Source organism: Xenopus laevis, chromosome 3L (assembly GCF_017654675.1).
Source record: "Xenopus laevis strain J_2021 chromosome 3L, Xenopus_laevis_v10.1, whole genome shotgun sequence".
Lineage (NCBI taxonomy): Eukaryota > Metazoa > Chordata > Amphibia > Anura > Pipidae > Xenopus > Xenopus laevis.
The window spans coordinates 132932295-132955806 of record NC_054375.1 but is presented as its reverse complement, the minus strand read 5'-3'; the positions used below and the strand labels follow the sequence as shown (position 1 = coordinate 132955806).

Here is a 23512-nt window from a genome sequence, read left to right as displayed (position 1 = left end):
TTTCCCGAAACGCGGAAGGAGGTATGGTTACCTATGATACTTTAAAGGGCATGTAAAGGCAAAAAAATAAAATCCCATTTTTACTTTCTTTAATGAAAAAGAAACCTATCTTCAATATACTTTAATTAAAAAATGTGTACTGTTTTTATAAGAAACCTGACTGTATGCAGTGAAATTCCCCCTTCATTTACTGCTGTGGATAGGAATTGTCAGATGGTCCCTAACTGCTGAGCAGGGATACTTATGAACAGCAGGGGGAGCCCCCGCCTTACTTCCCAGCCATGCAGAACTCAAGCAGCTTTGTTTATGACGATCCCTAAGCAGCCCAGACCACACTAAGCATGTGCACAGTCTTAGTCTTGCAAAGATGTTTAACAAAGTTACAAGATGGTGACCCCCTGTAGCCAACTTTGAAAGCATAAATCATTTGTTTGATTAGGCTTGTGCTGCAGTAAGTTCATGTTTATATTTAGTATACAAAACACAGCATTTCTAGCCTTATTCTATTTTAGACTTTACATGCCCTTTAAACCTCTTTATATTTATCAGGAGTGCCGCCTGAACTACTTCTTCGGATCTATCACAGTCGGAACGCTGGTGGCTGAGCACTCGGAGCTTACAGAGCTGATTGGAGAGATTGGTGAGGTGGGATGAGTCTTGAGCGGTCACTATTCATTGACTGTCTAGTTTAACATATGTTCTATCAACTTAGAGCTTATAAACAAGATACCGACACCAGGAATCAAATCATTTTTACATCTATCATAACATTGTCTTATTATGCCATTTATAATTTTACCATAAAAGAATTTGCTGCACGCTTTTACATTACCTGTTTTTTTTTTTGTGTCAGTATCACTTTAAATGCTTACCACAGACTTGAGAAGACCATTTTGCAACCGCTCACAGGGAGTCAGAATCACTTGGTCAATACTCTGCCTTTCTCAGTCCCTGCTCAGTTTGTTCCACTTTGACACAAGAATACATATGTTTGACATAAGCTCAGTTGATAGAGCGTGTATATTTTGCCTTTAAAGGAGACGGAAGAGCTGTATTTACTTGGATCAGCTTCCGGCTTCTTCTTTATTAGCGTGGGTACACATCCATGCACAGTAGCACAAAAAGCTGAACTTTAACACAGAAGTCGGCTATTTCGTTCTACTGAAGGAAGCTGATCACTCCGTAGTGCTCGCTGGAAGAACCCTCAGACCCCTAGGTTTCAGGTAAGTATATACAATCACTTGGGGTTGCCCAACTGTTGGCACCCTGAGGAAATAGGCCTTTCCTTCTCCTTTAAGGGAAGGGTTGACTGTGTAACACAAAAGACATTTCCTACATTGTCAGGAAAAAGGTTTTGAAAAGCAAGCTATGGAATATTTTTGCTGAACTGAAATAGACAGCAGATAATAAAGCCTAGAAGGTAATACAGCTATAGACAGAACCGATCATCCAGACACTGATCTAGCAGCTCAGAAACATACAATTCTGACAAGTGAAGAGGTCTTGTGATGCTACACACAGTTCTAGGAGGGCCTAGATTCCTCCAAACCATGCATGGATAGAATAGGTGCTGGGAGAGAAAGGGAGAAGCAGCATATTTGGTGTAATTCTGCCCAGGGGTTAGTGGATGCATGGCAGTATGTTAGCGAATTTAATAGTTAATTGTTATAAGCCCCATCATAGAACAAAACATGCTCTGGCACAGAAATACTGCTCCAGTCAAGCCTAGTTACCTCCTGCAACAAGAAAGATAAGGGGGCCTGAAACTATTGCCTGTCAAAAAATGTATTAAGCAACCGACAGGACCTCCCCACCCCCATTTAGCTTGTTTTTAAGCCACGTGTGCACATATCATGCACACCCAATTCACACACATGCAGGCTTTTCATTTACCTGCTAACCTGGAAAAGAGAGAGCCCCTTTTAAGGATGGTACGGGGATGGGCAGGAGCTGGATAAAATGGATTATAAATTGGAGCGGGTGACAGCTCTGGAACAGAAATGTATGTGATGGCAGTGGGTGGAATGTTTAAAAGGCAAAAGAGGAGCAGGGTCTCACCAGTAGCTGATGGAGTGTTTATGGCCATAACACCATAGTAGGAAAAGGCTCCGGATTCAAACTTCATATTCTCTTTGCCAGCTTCTACTTCAACTTTCCCCTGAGAAGAAAGCAAAATATATATATTTAAAAATTACATTTGCGTCTAGTAAGGTAGGTACATGCCATGGGGTGGGGGGAGTGCTGTAATTGGGAGAGTATTATTTGGCTGTCCTGCAATTGCAGCAGTCCAGCCCAGCTTTATAACTGGGATTCTAGTTGTCTTTATAATGCAGCATTCTGTCACACAGGCTATGGATCCCATCTAAAACTTATGCTTAAATCATAGCGACCCTTAACATTAGGCCTATGGCATGTACTTGAAAAAAATACAAAAGCTACGGTCAATTATCACATGGTGCATCAATAAGAAACAAAGGCAAGTTTGTCAACTCAGCAAGAACAAAAGTTTTTATGTTAAAGTTACAAAAAGAAAATGTTTTTTCCCCACATGATCTAAACTTTCATAGGACTTCCATTATATTCATATTCCCACTGCTGTATACACATAACAGTCCTTACTAATATAGCTGGCATATTGCTTCCCTTAAAAAGAAGGAGGTGAATCCTTCTTTGCAAAATTTATTGCATGCACAGTTTATTCCTTCTCTCCATAGCGGATTTACTATGGTACTACAATAGCAATTTAATTTCTGGTAAAGGGCAATCAATTACATTCACGTTCTATTCAGCAATTCCTAGATGTCACTGCCCTCCACACATTCCTCCTCCCTCTATAATTTGATAGGGTACTGTGCATGGGCTTTAGGTCCCCCATTCTGAAGTATACATAAGATTTTTGGGGTGATGCACAATTTGTCTTAATAACAGTGTCCAAAAAATGGCTCCTGCCTGCTTGCTGTGATTGTGTAATTCCAAAACTGAAGGAAACAAAATGTAAATAATAAATGTAGCGCAAGTACATTTTATTTTGCTCAACTATCATGATAGAAAATAATTTGGAATTCTTTCTTAAGGTGACAGGTCCCCTTTAATTCTGAGACTTGAAGCTTTCTAGAGAATATGTGCAAAGCCCAACATGAAAAGTAGAGGGACTTGAAGTCCAAGAATCCATTAGCAAGGGAGGGGTTAAATGACTGCCAAGCTAGGTGGGTTTCGGAAATGGACCATGCAATTTAGAAGTATGTTGCGTATAGAGATTCATGGGTAAGCCTAAAAACATCAACATCCGCAAAGGTTTACCCAACTTGCTTCCAGCCCAGCTACTCCAAAATTCCCTGTCCTAATCCCACTTTTGTGACTGCTTGCATCCTACTTTTTTTTTTTTTTTTGATAGCCATGTCTGTGGAGTTGGGCAGGTCTAGAGTCTGTATATAAAATCAGACAGCTGTGCTCAGGTCAACCCCAACTGAATGAGCTCATGCCAAAAGGAGGTTATTTTTACCCCTTTAAACTTGTTTTGGCAAAGGGTTGTCGATTAGTCATAGGGGGGACAGCCCAAAATATTTATTACAACAATGTTACTTTCTCACCAGAAATTGGAGAGATCGTAATGTCAGTCCAAAATAAATACAGGTATAGGATCCGGAAACCAGTTATCCATTTTTTAGAATGATTTCCTTTCTCTGTAGTAATTAAACAGTACCTTTTACTTTATACAAACTAAAATACATCCTAACTGGATGCAAAACACTCCTATTGGCTTCATTTAATTTTTATATTTTTTAGTAGACTTATAAGGTATAGAGATCCAAGATCCCTTATCCGGAAAACCCTAGGTCCCGAAGTTACTGCATATCAGTAAATTTTAAAAATGCTGGTTTTGCTTCTACCTGCATGCACCCAGGTATTTATTTTGTTTGGTGTGTGTGCGCCCTCTCTACTGTGAGATATGTTATATAGATCTATATTCTCAGCAAGAAGTCAAGCAAAACATGTGCTCTAAATAGATGTATTTTAAAAAATATAAAATTCTGTTTGAATGTATTTTGATTATTTGTCGCATATGTTTCTATCATTATATATTATTCTATAATATATGGGCCGGCTACCTGAATAGAGACAGCATTACATCTGAAGGCATCGGTGCCATTCCATAACCAGACAGGCTACTTAACCCTGGAATTGCTATCAGTTACACATGACTCATACAGCCTGCTTGACTTTGGAACCATTCAGGTATTTTAAAGCTTCACATAGGAAAGGTTAGATAATACTCATGAATAAAATACACATTGATGCAAAATTAAGATACATTTAAATAAGACAAACGATGATGCAGTTAAAAAAAATTGCAGTCATTATATGACAGATCTATTGTAACCCTTTAAGTGAGGTAGACTTTGTTAGACTAGATAGTCTAGGTTTCCTTTTCACTGCAGTACTTTTTACTGGCAAAATACAGCGAGGCAATAGCAAAGCATCCCGGCACGAACGGCAAAATAATCAAAAATAACCCAATAAATAGAACTTCAGTTGTTGAAAAAAAATTCTGCCTATTACTTCATTTAAAAAGAAAAAAAATATATTTTAATTTTGTTTTGGTGGTACTCTTCCCTCTCCCACACCCAGCAATCAGACTGTATAAAGAAGCCCTTCCCAACTAAAGTTGGTTACTTGTATCTCAGGCTTATATATAAGTGAAAGTTCAATATAATGGTGCAGGTGAAGGGAGCAATTAAATGGCATCTTGCCCTTCCACAACCGCTCTAAAGAATGAAGAGGTATTAAAATGAACATGCTTTCAATGTCACTGTTCTGCACTAATTTTTAAAAACATTAAGCAGGGGTACAATGAGGTTGTGACCACAAAATTCACATAGACAAATACAAGAGATGCTCTGCACTCAACACATTATCAATATATTAAGGACATTGAAACATTTTGTGCCTTTACGACTCTGGCCAGTCCTATGCTCAATTTTCATCTGATTCATTAAGAATTCTGTTGCTTCATTATACATTTTACAAAAGGGGCTAAGTTTTACCTGCAACTTAATGTGAAGGACTGGCCATGTCGGGGATGACTTTGACGTAGTTAGCCAACTTAAATATATTGCAATATATGGACAAACAATCCCTGTTTTGTTTAAAGGGGAAGGCATTTTTAGTAGCTTAAGGCACAAAATGTTTCAATGTCCTTAATATATTGATAATGGGTTGAGTGCAGAGGACCTCTTGTGTCCTCAATAAGTGTGTGTGTGTGTGTACCTGCTATGTTCTCCCACTAACCGATAAGCTCACTTACACCCCCCACCTGGCACCCGCACTAGGTAGGGTATGACATTTTACCACAAACTCAAGGGAGGGTGGAAGGGACCAGTCTGCAGCTTAGCCGGGTACCCAGAAGGGTTACCGCACAATCAAGCGACCAAAAAGTTCTGCCCAAAAGCTGACAACGATGGGTACACACCTGATGCAGGACTCTACCACAGGCAGGGCCAGGCTGGGTTTCAAAATAGCCCCCCAAGTACAAAGAAGCCCAAAAAAATAATATATGGCATCTTACAGTGGAAGTTGTCAAAATCAACAGACAGCCATAGGGAGGAGGTAACGTCTAAATGTACGACTACTGCCCAAATATATGGATTTTTCTTTTTCACGCACATAGTCCAACACAGAATTTCTTAGGGAAAATGAATTAATGAAAACGCCTCCAGTGTCCTTAATCAGTCATTATTTCCTTCAATCTGCCCCAATACCTGCAGGACAAGTATGAAGTAGTCCGCTGTCTTGCTGCGCTGGTACAGGAAGTTCTCTGTTGCCTTTTTATCATCCTCATTAAAATGCAGTTCCTGGACCACATCGGGGTACTTGAGTAAGCGCAAGAGGGTCTTCTCAGAGATTAGTGCAGGTGCAAACAGGAAAACCTCTGAAAACAACATAATGAAACACAGATAAGCACACTGAGGCACAGGGGAGGAGTGCAAATGAAGCAAAGGGTGTTTGGGGAAAACAAAACTCACCTGTAGATAGGAAGCGATGGGCAGCAAGGAGGAGCTGAGGGGAGATTTTAACCCTCAATTCATTGTCTGAGTCCTTGAATACTGAAAAGTCTTTCCTGTCTTGGCGACGCTTGACGCGTTTCTTACTGCGGTTATCAGCTGCAGAACAGATTAGAAGGATAAAAGAATAAAAGATTGTGAGTCGTAAAGGGCATATTTAATCCATAGGTAGAATACATTGAAAAAAAAAAGAAGAAAAAAAAAGAAGGGCAATTGCAAAATGTATATTTCCCATCCAAAGCACAAAAACTGCTTATCCAGCAATGATACCTTGTGATGAGTTAATAGGCCTGTGTCCAAGTGGAAGTGAAACTTGTCAGTCACTGTGTAGCCTTCTCTTCTGGCACTTTTGGAACTCTGCCCTAGTTGTGGGTCACTGCCACACTATATATTGAAACTATTTTTTTTTCTTATTTAAAATCTGTTAAAGGGGACACCACCTGAAAATGTAATTGTATGCAATTATCCAATATACAGTCATTAAAAAATATATATATTTTTTAAGTTATTTGCCATTGAAAGCAGCAACTCTCTGCACTTCTGGTTCTGACCCTTAAAACAAAATAGCCAACAGAATAATATGCGTAGAGAAGAACTGACTTCTGCTACACAGTTTAAAGGAGAAGGAAAGGTTAAAACCAAGTAAGCCTCATCAGAAAGGTCTATATAAATACACTAGTAAACCCTCAAAGTAATGCTGCTCTGAGTCCTCTGTTAAAAGAAACACTGGGCTTTTGTATCAGACTTCTTGCCTTCAGCTTAAACCTCCTTGCCCCGGGCGTGAGCATGCTCAGATTTGGAATCTGAGCTGAATGTTGAGGATCAATTGCAAACTCACTGAACAATTATGTCCATTGTGGCCCCCCTTCAAGTCACGGACTAACTCAGAGTTAGAGAGCTGAAAAGCAGGAAGTAGTGTTCTGTCCTGTTATGTTAGACATCCAGTCACTCCAGCCTTTATACATTACATTTTTACCAAAGCTAACTATATTAACATGTTTTATTTTGCACAGCCTAGCTATTTAGCCAGTTTTTAGTTTTACACTGAACGGTTCATTTAAACAAAAAAGCCAGAGAAGAAACGCAATTGCCCAACAATACACAATCCTGGACAATTTGCCCCAAAGCCTCGGTTAACATCCCATGTGCCTTCCCTTTGTTTGAGCTGCCTCCACGCACTGCTGCAGAATAGCTCTGCATTAACCACAGGCAAAACTTTCATTTAGATCTGCAGATAGAAATAAACTTTGTTTCCAGCAGTGATCATTTGCTAGAGGGTCACAACTATCTGACTATTGAAAGGTTCTAAAGAACCTCAAAAGGTAACTGGATGCAGAAAATGTCAGAGTACAGGGCAGTAATGCTGGTTTTATAGTGTTAGGGTCCTTAAAATTTAGCAGCATCAGGGTGATAACAGTTTAAGCCTGGCCTGGTTCCAGTGGACTTGTTATGTTTAAATTTGCGTGAAGGCTAGAAGCCAGCACACTAAAGCTGCAGAACCAGCCACACAAGTACTGAGAACAGCCGTCTGGCAGACAATGCTGTAAACTCCCTTTTCTTGCAGCAGTGCCATTTCAGGGCCACGGAACACAATGACTCAGTGACAGGACAGGGTTCAAAGATTAATATTTAAAGGAACAGTAACACCAAAAAATTAAAGCGTTTTAAAGTAATGAAAATATCATGTAATGCTGCCCTGCACTGGTAAAACTGATCTGTTTGCTTCAGAAACACTACTATAGTTTATATAAACAAGCTGCTGTGTAGTAATGGCAGAAATAAAAATAGGCTATATGGCACAGGTTAGATCGTGGATAACATGTTCTACAGGGCTTATCTGCTGTGTAACCTGAGCCTTTTCCCTTTGAATATTGCTACACAGCAGCTTATTTATGCAAACAATAGTAGTGTTTCTGAACCAAACACACCAGTTTAACCCACGCACGGCAACATTGCATTATATTTGTATTACTTTAAAACATTTTAATTTCTTGATGTTACAGTGATGTTACAGTTTCTTTAAAAAATTTTATGGTCTGGTCATATGTTCCTATGCCGTATCTCTGTAGCTTTCTCCTGTTATATATCAGGTGGATTAGGGCTTCATACTGTCGAGCAGTGTCTTAAAGGGGTTGTTCACCTTTGAATGACCTTTGAATGACGAAGAGAGTGATATACTGAGACAATTTGCAGTTGGCTTTCATTTTATTATTTGTGGTTTTGAGCTTTTTATTCAGCAGCTCTCCAGTTTGCAATTTCAGCAGTATGGTTGCTAGGATCCAAATTACCGTAGTAACCATGCACTGATTTGAATAAGAGACTGGAGCATGAATAGGAGAGGCCTAAATAGAAAGATGAGTAATAAAAAGTAGAGAGAACAATATATTTGTAGTCTTACAGAGCATTTGGAGTCAGTGACTGCCCCTCCCCATTTGAAAACTGGAAAGAGTCAGAAGAAAGAGGCAAATCATGTAAAATCTATAAAGAATAAATAATGAAGACCAAAAGAAAAGCTGCTTAGAATTAGCCACTCTAGAACATATTAAATGTTAACTTTAAGATGAACCACCCCTTTAACTTCAGAGGGTGAGCAGGTTATCGCCTCTCCAGCAACCCATGCTGTGTAAGTGCACTGAAATCAAGACTGTTTTAGGTAACCATTAAATGTGATACTCTTGTAATTTTCCGTGAAATCAGAACTGTAAAATATTTCTGGGGATTTGTCTTGCTCACGAAAAGGACAACCTGCCCCGTCCGTGTGCAGGTGACAGATTTCAATTACAAAGTACATGAAGTGGATTTGGGCAGTATTGCAGTTTTCTCTGATGGTGATGAAAGTGTGGCTGTAGCCTCAAAGGAACAGTTCAGTGTAAAAATAAAACTGGGAAAATAGATAGACTGTGCAAAATAAAAAATGTTTCTAAATAGTTAGTTAGCCAAAAATGTAATGTATAAAAGCTGGAGTGACTGGATGTGTAACATAATAGCCAGAACACTACTAAGGGGGGCCACATGGGACATAACTGTTCAGTGAGTTTGCAATTGACCCTCAGAATGCAGCTCAGATTTAAACGCAAACAGTTATGACCCATGTGGCCCTCCCTCAAGTCACTGATTGGCTACTGCCTGGTAACCAATCAGTGGAAACCAAGAGAGCTGCAAAGCAGGAAGTAGAGTTTTGGCTATTATGTTAGACATCCAGTCACTCCAGCCTTTATACATTACATTTCTGGCTAACTATATTGAATTATTTTTTTTTATATTTGCACAGCCTATTTTCCAAGTTTTTTTTTTTTTATACTGAACAATTCCTTTAAAGACCATGTGAATTACTTGGCTAACAGGAGGTAAATTAACAGGAGGGAAGCCCCCCACCCCATTCCCTTGGAAAAATCTCTTCTCTATGACATAGGCAGCATGATTCCCAAATGCTTTTGTAGGATGTGATTAGCAGCATTTCACACAGTGGTTTTCCCTGAGAGAGTGATCGCTTGGAGAAAACCTGGCTCCTTATCAAGCAGCTTGTGCGCATGACCATGTGACATTACAGTCAGAAAAAATAACTCACAAAAGTAACTTACTATACAAGTCAGATTCATCCAGGATCTCTGATTTTATAATCTCCTCAATGACATCCTCCAGCGTCACCAATCCCATCACCTCGTAGAATGGATCCCCTTCTCCTTCACTGTTCACTTTCTGTACGATAGCCAGGTGGGACTTGCCTGCAGGGAGACACATTCTGTAAGCAAAGTTCAGGGCAACAAAAGCAAAATGGGAGCCTGAAATTTACTCCAACTGCGCATGCGCTAAATTCTCCTCAGATTCCGAAGAAGAAAAAAAGAAGATGGCGCCCGTGAATTTCCGAGGCCAGATATACACGCAGGGGGAAGTAAAAAATTAGGAGCATTTGCCCTGGGGGGGGAGGGAGGTTGGACTACGCAGCTATGGGGGGGGGGGGGTAGGGGATTTTGCTAGTACGGGTTTGTTTCTCCTTTAAAGGTGAACCACCCCTTTAATAAAAGTTTATTCTTCTCAAAGTTCATATTTTTCAATTCAGTGCGGACCATCTTCATATCAATCCCATTGGTCTGGGAATGAGATATTGGACAGGCAGGTGCCCTATACATTTGGCCCAACAGTATACGATATTAAAGCTATTAAAACAAAAACAGTTACACATATCCCCATGGAAGGTATTTCTAAAGGAAATGTGAAACTCAAAGACAAGGGTTTTCAGACACTTTTTCCTTCTGGCCTGGCTTTATGGTCAATCATTTGTGCAGGCACATACCAAGGTCACAAATATAAGAAAAACTGACCATAATAGGCACTTGTATAGTTCAAGTAATAGCCAAGACTGTAAATTAGTAATAACCCTCAAATTTTTATCCTAATCTGCCTACATGGAAGGCCCACCATCACGCTGACTGGGGTTGGTGGGGGGAGGCAAACCCACAATTTGGGAGCCACTGCGCTAAGACCTCCCTGTCAGTCCAACGCAGGCAATAACTGTTATGAAGGATTTAGAAAAGAAGAAGATATTAAATCAACAATTATGCAATAATCCGAGAGCAGGGACGAGCACAATGTGTGCAGTGTGCCTACAGGATATAAAGTTAAGTGTCTGTGCCAGACAGGTAATTACACAATGTCAGGAATCTGCAAGGCATTCCGTTCTCCCTCATGAAAAATAAATCCAGATTTTTGGAGTCAGAGGAAAAGATCAGTTGGAAAGCTAAATGAATAGTTTATATGAGGTCGCTTGTTTGGCTGAACACTTATTCCCGATTAGTGCAATAAACCTGCAGTGGGTATTGGGTGCTCCTGGATAGTATGGAGCTGTAAAAATACCCAAGCATGTGTCAAGGCCAACAACAGAAAAACACCTGGCTGTGAATGAAGCCACAAAACAATAGAAAATACTAAGCAGGCACGCAATGGCAATACAGAGACTTTAAAGGGGTTGTTCACCTTTATTATGATGTAGAGAGGGACATTGAGACAATTTCCAATTGGCTAATATTTTTTATTATATAAAGGTTTTCGAATTATTAAAACTTTTTGTTCTGCAGTTCTCCAGTTTGCAATTTCAGCAATCTGGTTGCTAGGGTTCCAAATTACCCCAGCGACCATGTATTGATTTGAATAAGAGACTGGAATATGATTAGGAGAGGCCTGAACAGAAAGATGAGTAATAAAATGTAGCAATGACTATAAATTTGCAGCCTTACAGAGCATTTGTTTTAGGATGGGCCCATTAGGGACCCATTTTCTAAACTGGAAAGAGTCGGCAGGAAAATGCAAATAATTAAAAAACTATAAAAACTAAATAATAAAGACCAGTTGAAAGGTTGCTTAGAATTAGCCATTCTAGAACATACTAAAAGTTAAATTAAAGGTGAACCACCCCTTTAGAATCCAATACAATCCTGCTGCTCCAAGCAAGCAGCATGCCTTCCAGAGTGATGCATTGGAAGGGGGGAAGGTGAAGCCACCTGTTACCTTTCTTAAACTCTTCCAGAACAGCATCCAGCTTGGTGTCGCTGAACACGAAATGGAGGGGGTGGCTGTAGAAGCGGGTGATGGTACTCAGGGGGGTACAGTCATCGGGGTCCACAAAGGCAAGATCCTTAACATAGAGGATATCCACGATGTTGGAGCGCTCGTTCTCATAGACGGGGATGCGGGTATAGCCGCTCTCCATGATGCTGGACATTGTGTTGAAGTCTAACAAGGCATCGCTGGGCAGCATGAAGCAGTCCTCCACTTTGGTCATGACATCCTGCACGGTCTTGGTGCGCAGCTCCAGAGCCCCCTGTATGATGTTCATCTCCTCACGCACAAGACCGCTATACGGCTCCGTCACCTGCAACAGGAGGAGGAAAATGTTTTGTGCGCTAGAAAACTAGGTAAAATATATAAACGAACAGTAACACCAACAAATGAAAGTGTTCAAAGATTTCAATATTTAAAGGAACAGTAACACCAAAAAATTAAAGCATTTTAAAGTAATGAAAATATCATGTTCTGTTGCCCTGCACTGGTAAACTGATGTTTGTTTCAGAAACACTACTATAGTTTATATCAGTGATCCACAACCAGTGGCTCATGAGCAACATGTTGCTCACCAACCCCTTGGATGTTGCTCCCAGTGGCCTCAAAGCAGGTGCTTATTTTTGAATTCCAGGCTTGAAGGCAAGTTTTTGTTGCATAAAAAAACAGGTCTACTGCCAAATACTGTAGGTTGCCAGTCCACATAGGGGCTACCAATAGCCAATCAAACCATATTTATCAGCCATGGGACTTTTTCCTGCTTCTGTTGCTCCCCAACTGTTTTTACATTTGAATGTGGCTCACAGATAAAAAAAAAAAAAAAAAAAAAAAAAAAGGTTGGGGACCTCTGGTTTATATAAACAAGCTGCTGTGTAGAAATGGCGAAAATTGGAAAAAGGCTATATGGCACAGGTTAAATAGTGGATAACAGATAACACCATTATGTTCTACAGAGCTTATCTGTTATCTGCTGTGTAACCTGAGCCTTTTCTCCTTTGAATGGCTGCCCCCATTGCTACACAGCAGCTTATTTATATAAACAATAGTACTGTTTGAGGCAAACAGCAGTTTTACCAGTGCAGGTCAATACTGCATGCACAGTTCTCGCAAACCGGAAGATTACCGAAGAGAAGAAGATGGCGCCTGTGAGCTCCGCTGCGTTCCTTCTGCATGTGCGGTTGCTATTTCTAGAGGGGGGGGCAGAATTCAGGGCTAAGACTGTGCAGTGGGGAGGCAGGGAGGGGGGTTGATGGGGACTTATCACCATGGGGGGGTTTAGTTCTCCTTTAAAAGGAACAGTAACACCAAAAAATTAAAGTTTTAAAGGATATACAATATAATATATTGTTTCCCTGCACTGGTAAAACTGGTGTGTTTGCTTCAGAAAGACTACTACAGTTTATATAAAAAAGCTGTTGTGTAGCCATGGGGGCAGCCATTCAAGCACAGGATACACAGTAGCTAACCGATACGTTCTGAAGCATCACATTGTGTACGACAGAGCGTCTCTATTATATGCTGTGTATCCTGTGCCTTTTCTGCTTGTTCAGCTATGAATTGCTGCCCCCATGGCTACACAGAAGCTTGATTATATAGACTATTGTAGAGTTGCTGAAGCAAACACACCAGTTTTACTAGAGCAGGGCAACTGTACATGATATTGTCATTACTTTAAAACACACATTTTTTGGTGTTACTGTTCCTTTAAGCTAGCCATACACATACCAACAGAACTGTTTTGTATGATTTTCGGGACTTGCATGCTGGCCATGTACCATGGATATTACACAGCTTAAAAATGAGAAAGTGAGCAACAGATCCTGTTCATTGACTGCAGTTCCAATTATTTGCACTGTCAGCCAAACACACACAAAAGGAAAGTGGCTATACTGTGCACAGCCACTCGTATGTTATCTGTATGGATCAGCTTGTGAATGGCCACCTTCAGGGTAAATAGCACCCTATGCCAAATTATACAATGGTTTGCTCATTACTGGTTTGCAAAGTAGTGTAAAAAGTAGGGATGCACCAAGGTTGGTAGGTCTAATTTTCAAGTCAGCTACAAAACTTGCCAAGAGGCACTTCAATAGTAGCCCAATATGTGCGGTGAAAAAAAAAAAAAAAAATTTAAACATTTAAATTAAAATGCGCCTTTTTCAAATTTTCACCGATTCGCTAATTTTTCCATGAGGCAAAATAGGACAGATTTGCCTGTCAACCAGGCATGTAAATACAGAGGGGGCCTAGGAGGTATAGGTGCCCCATAAGGTCCTAATACATATACAATTTCAATAAATATTAGTAAGACAGATCAACCTCTAGACATTTTGGTGGCCACCAAAATTGGCTGAAATTGAGTAAAATCACTGGAAAATGAGCGAATGCCTAAGAGTGACGGGAGACTGGGTTACAGAGCCCAAAATCTGGTAAATCCCAAATTCTACACAAGTCAGTCCCATTGCATGCTGGGTATTGTAGTCTTGCATTAAACGTGGCAGTTGGCAAATTGTTAAACAAAGACTACATTACCCAACATGCATTGCGAGATGTAGGTTTGAAACAATAGGGAAAGAAAAAAAAAAAATCTTTGGCTGGCAAACTACAAACCAGCCAAAGGCCCAAAATGTATCCCAAATCTGTACCTTGGCTAGTTTCTATTCTTAAAACAGCCTGGGCTTTAAATTAGTAGCCCAGTTTGGCTGGAAAACCACCAACCTGCCAACCCTGTGATGCACCAAATCCTGGATTCAGTTTCGTATTTGGACTTTTTCAACAGGATTCGGCCGCATCCAAGTATCTGGCCGAACCAAATCCAAAGAAAGTCATGTCACTCGGCCTCTTTTCCAGCTAATTTACTTATGCAACTTATTATAATAGCGGATATTGGTGCATCCCTAGCAAAAAGGACAGTAGCACCATTATTTCAGATTTCAGAGCATGCACAGAGATTTAAAAATAAAAAACCAAAAAAAAAAATCAATATATAGATCAACATGATATAGATTATATATATTACTGGCCAGCCTGGAGCCTAAGCTGGCCTTGCTCGGTTATCGCCAATAATGTTGCCTTGCCCAAGCCTGATCTCACTAACACAAAACAGTTAAAACTTATGCTTTGACCTTCATCATACTGGATGCTTCCCCCCACCTCGAGTAGCATTCTTCATTCTTATTGTTGATCGGCAGCCACATTCATCATGCCACTCACTGTATTGTTACATGCCTGACATTACCAACCAGCACACACAGTGACGGACTCAAAGGACTTTTGCCGCAGAGTAAAACTATCCCTCTCAGCACCTGTCACTGGAATTAAGTTATGAAGATTCCAAAAGAAAGTACCCTTGTAAAACACAACACTGTAGGCTTGATCTGTGCCTAGAATACTCCTTTTGCATGAAAAAAAAAGGATTAGCCCTAACTTTGATGCCAGTCAAGTCTGCCAACAAAGTTAGTTCAAACTCCAAAAGAAGCCACATGCAGCATTGCACTGGTTTAAGTAAACTAGACTATTTCTGAAAGATATGTTCAAGTACAGTCAGTATACCTGCTATCCCACAGTCACACTCCCTTCCCAGAGACTATTATCCCACTGTTACTATAGGCACCATCTCTCCCTACTATACCGGCTATCCCACAGTCACAGTCCCTTCCCAGAGACTATTATCCCACTGTTACTATAGGCACCATCTCTCCCTACTATACCTGCTATCCCACAGTCACAGTCCCTTCCCAGAGACTATTATCCCACGGTTACTATAGGCACCATCTCTCCCTACTATACCTGCTATCCCACAGTCACACTCCCTTCCCAGAGACTATTATCCACTGTTACTATAGGCACCATCTCTCCCTACTATACCTGCTATCCCACAGTCACACTCCCTTCCCAGAGACTATTATCCCACGGTTACTATAGGCACCATCTCTCCCTACTATACCTGCTATCCCACAGTCACACTCCCTTCCCAGAGACTATTATCCACTGTTACTATAGACACCATCTCTCCCTACTATACCTGCTATCCCACAGTCACACTCCCTTCCCAGAGACTATTATCCCACTGTTACTATAGGCACCATCTCTCCCTACTATACCTGCTATCCCACAGTCACACTCCCTTCCCAGAGACTATTATCCCACTGTTACTATAGGCACCATCTCTCCCTACTATACCTGCTATCCCACAGTCCCTTCCCAGAGACTATTATCCCACTGTTACTATAGGCACCATCTCTCCCTACTATACCTGCTATCCCACAGTCACACTCCCTTCCCAGAGACTATTATCCCACTGTTACTTTAGGCACCATCTCTCCCTACTATACCTGTTATCCCACAGTCACAGTTTCACCCAGTCACTACCATAACCATGTGTAATAAGACTGCTGCTGCTGAATCGCTACCCAGCTCGGATCCCCTATAAGTGGATTTGTACGGATGATGGTTTATTCCCAGCAGCATGTATAGTCGGTATAGTCCAGCCTGTATAGTCCAGCCTGTATGGTCGGTATAGTCCAGCCTGTATGGTCGGTATAGTCCAGCCTGTATAGTCGGTATAGTACAGTCTGTATAGTCAGTATAGTACAGCCTGTATAGTCGATATAGTCCAGTCTGTATAGTCGGTATAGTACAGTCTGTATAGTCGGTATAGTCCAGTCTGTATAGTCGGTATAGTCCAGCCTGTATAGTCGGTATAGTCCAGCCTGTATAGTCGGTATAGTCCAGCCTGTATAGTCGGTATAGTACAGTCTGTATAGTCGGTATAGTACAGCCTGTATAGTCGGTATAGTACAGCCTGTATAGTCGGTATAGTACAGTCTGTATAGTCGGTATAGTCCAGCCTGTATAGTCGGTATAGTACAGTCTGTATAGTCGGTATAGTACAGTCTGTATAGTCGGTATAGTCCAGCCTGTATAGTCAGTATAGTACAGTCTGTATAGTCGGTATAGTACAGTCTGTATAGTCGGTATAGTACAGCCTGTATAGTCGGTATACTACAGCCTGTATAGTCGGTATAGTACAGCCTGTATAGTCGGTATAGTACAGCCTGTATAGTCGGTATAGTACAGCCTGTATAGTCGGTATAGTACAGTCTGTATAGTCGGTATAGTACAGCCTGTATAGTCGGTATAGTCCAGCCTGTATAGTCAGTATAGTCCAGCCTGTATAGTCGGTATAGTCCAGCCTGTATAGTCGGTATAGTCCAGCCTGTATAGTCGGTATAGTCCAGCCTGTATAGTCAGTATAGTACAGCCTGTATAGTCGGTGCTGCTATTTTGGCTCAAGCCTGGGATCATGTGGCTCATTCCCTATCATTACTCAGCCTCACCTTGAGCATCTCGAGCAGCTTCTCCCGGTTATAGACGGTTCCGATCTCCTGGCCGAGGGCACAGTCGAGCAGGCGGCTGACGGGATAGGCCACGGGGAAGGTGAGTAACATGAAGATGCGGGTGAGCCAGATGGTATTGGCCCCTACAGCCAGGCCGTGGCGGGAACACAGAGCCTGGGGCACGATCTCCCCCAGCACGACGATGCCCATGGTGGAAGCGAGGATGGCGGCCAGGCCGGAGCCGATGAGCTCGTCGAGCAGAGTGGTGAGGGTGGTGTTGACCAAGACGTTGCCGAGCAGCAGGGAGCAGAGCAGGTAGTTGCCCTTCCGCCTCACCGGCTCGATCTTGGACGCGTAGCGCTTCTCTCTGTCCGTCCCGCAGCGTTGTACCACCCGCAGCTCCATGGGGTCGAGCGCCATCAGCCCCAGGTTGAGTCCGCTAAAGATCCCGGAGAGTACAAGTAACACGGCGATAATACATCCCATCAACCAGACCGGCAGCAGCGGCTTCTCCTCCTCCAGTACCCGCAGCCTCCCGTCCGGTCCCGCGTGTAACTTCCAGGGCAGCCCGGGGCCTCGGCTCGTACACAGCACGTACACCCGGGAGCTCTGGCTCTTCCGCAGGGGCAGCACATCCAAGCGCACTAGCGCCGCCGCGCCGAATCCCTCCTCGCTCACGTTCAGCCGGGTCACCACCAAGTCCCTACTGTCCTCCAGGCAGCTGCGGTTGTCCTGAGAGCCCGGGGAGTACTCGGTGAATGCCAGGAGCTGCCCGCTGTCCTCCCGCAGGTGCAGGCCATAAACTCGCAGCTCCAGCCGACTGCCTTCCACTACTTCTAGCTCCCCTTCCGGGGACAGCGCGGAGTGTCGGTCACTTCTCTCCAAGCGGAAGCCTAGGATGAGCGGCAGTTCCTCGTGAAGCGGAGAGTCGGTACGAGCAGCGCAGCAGGACAGGGGCAGCAGCAGGAAAGACAGCGCGCAGCCCAGCAGTCCGTACAAACATCCACCAGACGCAGCCATACTATACTATGGGGTTCTCCCAAGCCACGGCCGGGTCTGCGAAGCCGGGGCCACGCCCCCTCAACGCTAGGAATCACGTCCATTTTTCATCCTGTCAGACAAGCTCACGCCCTTTTACCGCTATTTTTTCTCCCTCTGTCGCCAGGGTTGTATTTACGTAACCACGCCCTCTTGCTTCTCTTTGACACGTGGGGTATTTTTTGTCGTCTTACAAGTGACCCGCCCACATGAGATAGTCCCCGCCCCTCTGTCAGTCGGCTCTCGCCTTATCCCATTAAAAAGACCACCTAGGCCGCGTATAGTTCAAATACCTCAGCTTTCTATACTGAAAACTGAATAGGAAGCAACTAAACATGAATTTAGATACGTTTTTCGTTTTTAATTGAATCTGCCCCAATGTGTATGTTCAGTATTCCGAGCTTTAGGCTGTGAGGCGAACTGTTAAAAGGACAAGGAACGCTAGAAAATAAAATAATTATGAATTAAAAAGCACTGTTTATTGAGACAAAAAAACAGATGGCTGCAGTGTAATGGACGCCTATCGCTTTTGGGGAACATAGGCCATTAAAGGAGACATATTGTGTAAAAAATAAGACTGTACCAGTGCATTATACTTCCAGGCTGTGCAGGGGAAATGGTGGCTCTCAGCTCACTGCTAAGTAGGACAGGAATCAGCAGCTAGTAATACCTGATACGGAACTGAAGCCTGTCTGTGGTTGTGAGAACACCAGGCCCGGGCCTAGGACGACACAAGCTCAGGGGCGGCTTGCCGCCCAGCCGCTCTGGAGATAAAACGGATGCGCATGCGCACGATCCGAGGGAAGGGGCGACGGAGGAAGTCATCCTCTCAGTGCGCACAGCACAAATCAGGCCCTGATGACCGCAGGGTAGAGTCCTGCAGCGGGTCGGGTACCCGTGGGTTACTCTCAAGAACCTGCGGTACCCTGCGGGTTGCGGTTAGAAATTCCGGGTGTGGGTATAGCGGGTTTGCGGGTCAGGCCGCGGGTCTTCTAAATAGCGATATTTACTCCTTTATCTGGGCACGTCTACTTCCGATGACGTCACTTCCGGTTTACAATGACAGCCCTTCCTGTTTTACTCCTTTTTTTCGGAATATGACTACTTCCGATGATGTCACTTCCTGTTTCCAATGACAGCACTTCCTGATTCTTGATGGTCAGCGGGTCCGGATTGCGGATAAGGTACTTGCGGGTCGGGTAGCGGGTCCAAGCAGGTAAGAATGCGGATTGCAGGTTGCGGGTACGGGTCGGGTACTAGTCCCAAAAAATGGACCCGCACAGGACTCTACCGCAGGGCTATGATCAGGGGTGATCCTGGCCCCACCGCCGCCTGAGGCAGCAGCTGCTGCCCTGGAAATTTGCTCTTAAAGTACCAGGAGCAGCATTTTTGCTGCCCCTGGTACCTAGTGGGGCGCTGCCGCCTGAGGCGACAGCCTCAACTCTTCTCATTGGCGAAGCACCCCTGGCTATGATTGCCTGTCCCCCACCCACCCACCCCTCATTTGAAACACAGTCAGGGACCAGAGAAAATCTATAGGGAGCTCTAATAAAGGGGCTATTTTTAAATATAATATTAATTTTCAGCACCATGTACAAGCAACACCACATATTACTTATAATTGCCTAACATTTTTTTGTTTTTTTTCATTTATCCTATATGTCTCCTTTAAATCACAGGATACACAGTAGATAACAGATAAGTGCAGAAGAATCTCATTTGAAGTAACAGCTCTAGCATGGAGCACCAGTGAGTGGGGCCTATTTTCCTAAAAACAATTCTTCTTTCAGGAACATATCTTAGAACTGCAAGCTTGACGCGTTTAGTGGCTACCAACCACTTTGTCAAAAGTTAGAAGAATCTCATTGTATACTACAGAGCTTATCTGTTATCTCCTGTGTATCCTGTGCCTTTTCTCTTTTTTCAGCTTTGAATGGCTGCCCCCATGACTACACAGCAGCTTGTTTATATAACCTATAATAATCTTTCTGAAGCAAACACACCAGTTGTACCAGTGCAGCACAACAGTATATTACATGTTCATTACTTTAAAACACTTTTATTTGGTTACTGTAACGTAACTAATTAGGTTCAGGCCCAGGTGCAAGCCGTGTTTTTTGTCTTTATCTTTTTTCCCTATTAAGAACATTGGGATCAACTACCATTTTTACTGGGCAGGCCAGTAAAATGCCGGCCAGGTGGCAACCCTAGCCATTGCCCAGGCCGGGATGCACCCCTGGTAGTTCCGCCACTGAAAGTACTGTTACTCTGCACAAAACAATTACAATTATTTTACACACAAGGGTCCTTGCTTTCTTTTTTAACTTTAGATAAGGCATCCTGTGGTACGGGGCAGCAGGCTAGTTATTTATTTACAACATCTTAATCTTTGATCATTTTAATTGTACCAATAATCTAGACAGTGATCCCCAACCAGTAGCTCGCGAGCAACATGTTGCTCTCCAACCCCTTGGATGTTGCTCTCAGGGTCCTCAAATCAGGTGCTTATTTTTGAATTCCAAGCTTGAAAGCAAGTTTTAATTGCATAAAAACTAAGTATACTGCCAAGTTGAGCCTCTTGTAGGCTGCCAGTCCACAAAGGGACTACCAAATAGCCAATTATAGACTTTATTTGACACCCCAAGGGACTTTTTTCATGCTTGCGTTGCTCCCCAACTCTTTTTACATTTGAATGTGGCTCACAAGTAAAAAAGGTTGGGGACCCCTGATCTAGATTATGTTTGGGGCGGGTGAGGTGACTGAAAGAGTACACCTCATGGTCTTGCACTGGGAAAGTTAGGAAAAGCACCGTGGGCAAATTTTCAATAGATATATAGAGTATACATATAGAGCGAAGATATATATTGTGTCTATAAAGAGTAAAGGTCTTTAAATTAAAGTTATTTAAAATTATTTGATATCCAAACCATTCACACTAATAACTGAGCAGATTCTACCCTACTGACGGGTTATCAGTTATTGGGTGGGCTCAGTTACTGATGTTACAGGTACAAGGCTCTATTTTAAATCTCATCCTGGACCTGAATGCAGTTCGGGCTCGGTACAAATTCCAAAAAAATGTTATGCTAAAGTTTTCTCTTTGGTAGTTCCCCCAAATGGTGTATTTGGGCTAGAGCCCTTTGGCGAGTAGGTCCCTTACTAATAGTAGCAGCTACTAGCTACAAAATAGACAATAGTGATAATTCTCTTTACTAACACATTACGTGTGTTTTACCAGAGGCAATTCTCAGCATTGCCTATAGCAGGGTATTTTGTAGCTACAAAAATTAGCTGCTACTAGTAGTTCTGTATGTCTTCACCCTTAGTGTTGGGCCTGTAGGAAGAGTGGAGCCCAATTGGTATATGCAAGCCAGATGGTCACCAATTCTAATTTATGCTGGCCAGGATTCTAACACCTTTGTTCACCTTTGAATTAACTTTTAGTATGATGTAGAGAGTGATAGTCTAAAACAATTTGTAATTGGCTTTCATTTTTAATTATACGAGGTTTTTGAGTTATTTAGCAGCTCTCCAGTTTGTAATTTTGGCAATCATGTTGCTAGGGTCCAAATTACCCCAGCAACCATGTATTCATTTGAATAAGAGACATTAATATAAATAGGAGAGGCCTGGATAGAAAGATAAATAGTAAAAAGTAGCAACAACTACACATTTGTATCCTTACAGAACATTTGTTTTTAGATGACCCCCATTTGAAAGCTGGAAAGAGTCAGAAGAAGAAGGCAAATAATTCGAAAACTATAAAAAAAAGGCAAAATGAAAGCCAATTGAAAAGTTGCTTAGAATTATAACATACTAAATGTTGACTTGTGCTCTGATAAACTTCAATCACTCTTTACTGCTGTACTGCAAGTTATAGTGATATCACCCCCTCCCCTTTTCCCCCCAGCAGCCAAACAAAAGAACAATGGGAAGGTAACCAGATAGCAGCTCACTCACACAAGATAACAGCTGCCGACTGAGACATATTCAGTTACATTGAAAAGGAAAAACAGCAGCCTGCCAGAAAGCATTTCTCTCCTAAAGTGCAGGCACAAGTCACATGACCGGGGCAGCTGGGAAATTGACAAAATGTCTAGCCCCATGTCAGATTTCAAAATTTAATATAAAAAAAATCTGTTTGCTCTTTTGAGAAATGGATTTCAGTGCAGAATTCTGCTGGAGTAGCACTATTAACTGATGCGTTTTGAAAAAAACATGTTTTCCGATGATAGGATCCCTTTAAAGTTGTACCACCCATTTAAGGACTGCACAATAACATAAGCCAAACATTCCATGGGAATAAAAGTACAATTTTCGTTTATTAACTTTTGTGTATTTTCCACTGGAATAAAAGACTAGTTTTGCAACCTTCTTTTTTGCAAACCATACATCCAAGTATTTAGATGACTCCAGTCTGAGTTTGCACTGGTTTCATGCCAGCCTTTATATGAGTCAGGCATGTGATGCAATCAGCCTGTAAAAAGCAAGAAACTCCATAGCTGTAAAGAACAGATGAACCCTTCATTGCGAAAACCACAGAAATATGTGCAGGGAAGAGAGCAGTGAGAGGGTATGTGGGAATCACATGACTGTAGATAATGCTTTAGGCAGGGTGAAGTGTGAGCATTCTCCTGAGTCATGCTTAATAAACCTTTCTTCAAGAGAGAAAAAAATTATAACAATAGACATGCCTAACACGCGTCAGTGTGCTAAAGAACTAGTGGACCAGTTCTTTAGAGCACAACTAGTGTAATGCGTCTTTTTTACTGAAACAATATATATTGTATATGAATTGCTGAATAAAGAAAGGTTACTTCCATGTTCGAGGAAAATATTGGTAGACCCAAGCATACATTCTGCTGTTATTATACTACTGGAGGCACCATTTCATTGTAGTCTATAGAAAGTAAGTCATTCAGACTCTGTAGAAGACAAATTTGTCACAAAAGGCCAACAGTTATAGTCCTGTGAGTATATGAGAGACTCATAACTGCCACATGTAGCACAGCCGAGAATTTTTTGGCCATACTCCAAATACTCTAATTTAACAAAAGCACGCCCCTTTTGGCTGCATTTATTGACAGGAACAGTGTGTGCCCCCCAGCATTTCCTGACAGACTCAGCATGTGCCCCACTTTATTTTTATGATAGACAAAGTCAGAAAAAGAAAAGGAATGCACAGAACCTCACATCAAGAATTTTCCAAATTCACCAAGTTTTACAAAGCATGTGGCCCCCAGCACAGTGCAGCACATTCACCCTAACAGATAACAAGTTGTCTAATTTCAGGCTAAATAAAGTTCTGTCTTGCATAAAAAAGGGCATAAACTCGAAGGATATAAACTCGAAGGATGAAAATATAATTTTTCCTCTTTGAAGATCCCTGGTAAGGCCTCACCTTGAGTATGCAGTGCAGTTTTGGACTCCAGTCCTTAAGAGATATATTAATGAGCTGAAGAGAATAAAGAGATGTGCAACTAAACTGTTTAGAGGGATGGAAGATTTAAATATGAGGGT

General features: G+C 42.1%; 1 protein-coding gene across 2 annotated transcripts in view; it reads right to left on the bottom strand.

Annotated features, from left to right (window-relative positions):
- Window positions 1–18458, bottom strand: part of cnnm4.L (cyclin and CBS domain divalent metal cation transport mediator 4 L homeolog) — a 30391-nt gene extending 11933 nt beyond the window's left edge. The window contains exons 1-7 of one of the 2 annotated variants that reach the window (XM_041586982.1): window positions 16955–18458; window positions 11568–11931; window positions 9644–9787; window positions 6024–6161; window positions 5760–5929; window positions 2059–2158; window positions 1894–1950 (exon numbers count right to left, since the gene is read on the bottom strand). In XM_041586982.1, coding sequence (XP_041442916.1) covers window positions 1894–1950; window positions 2059–2158; window positions 5760–5929; window positions 6024–6161; window positions 9644–9787; window positions 11568–11931; window positions 16955–17974 — 1993 coding nt within the window. In that variant the 5' untranslated portion in view covers window positions 17975–18458. The remainder of the gene's footprint in view (window positions 1–1893; window positions 1951–2058; window positions 2159–5759; window positions 5930–6023; window positions 6162–9643; window positions 9788–11567; window positions 11932–16954) is intronic. The other variant, XM_018253438.2, reaches the window with a different exon arrangement.
- Between the last annotated feature and the right edge of the window lie 5054 nt (window positions 18459–23512).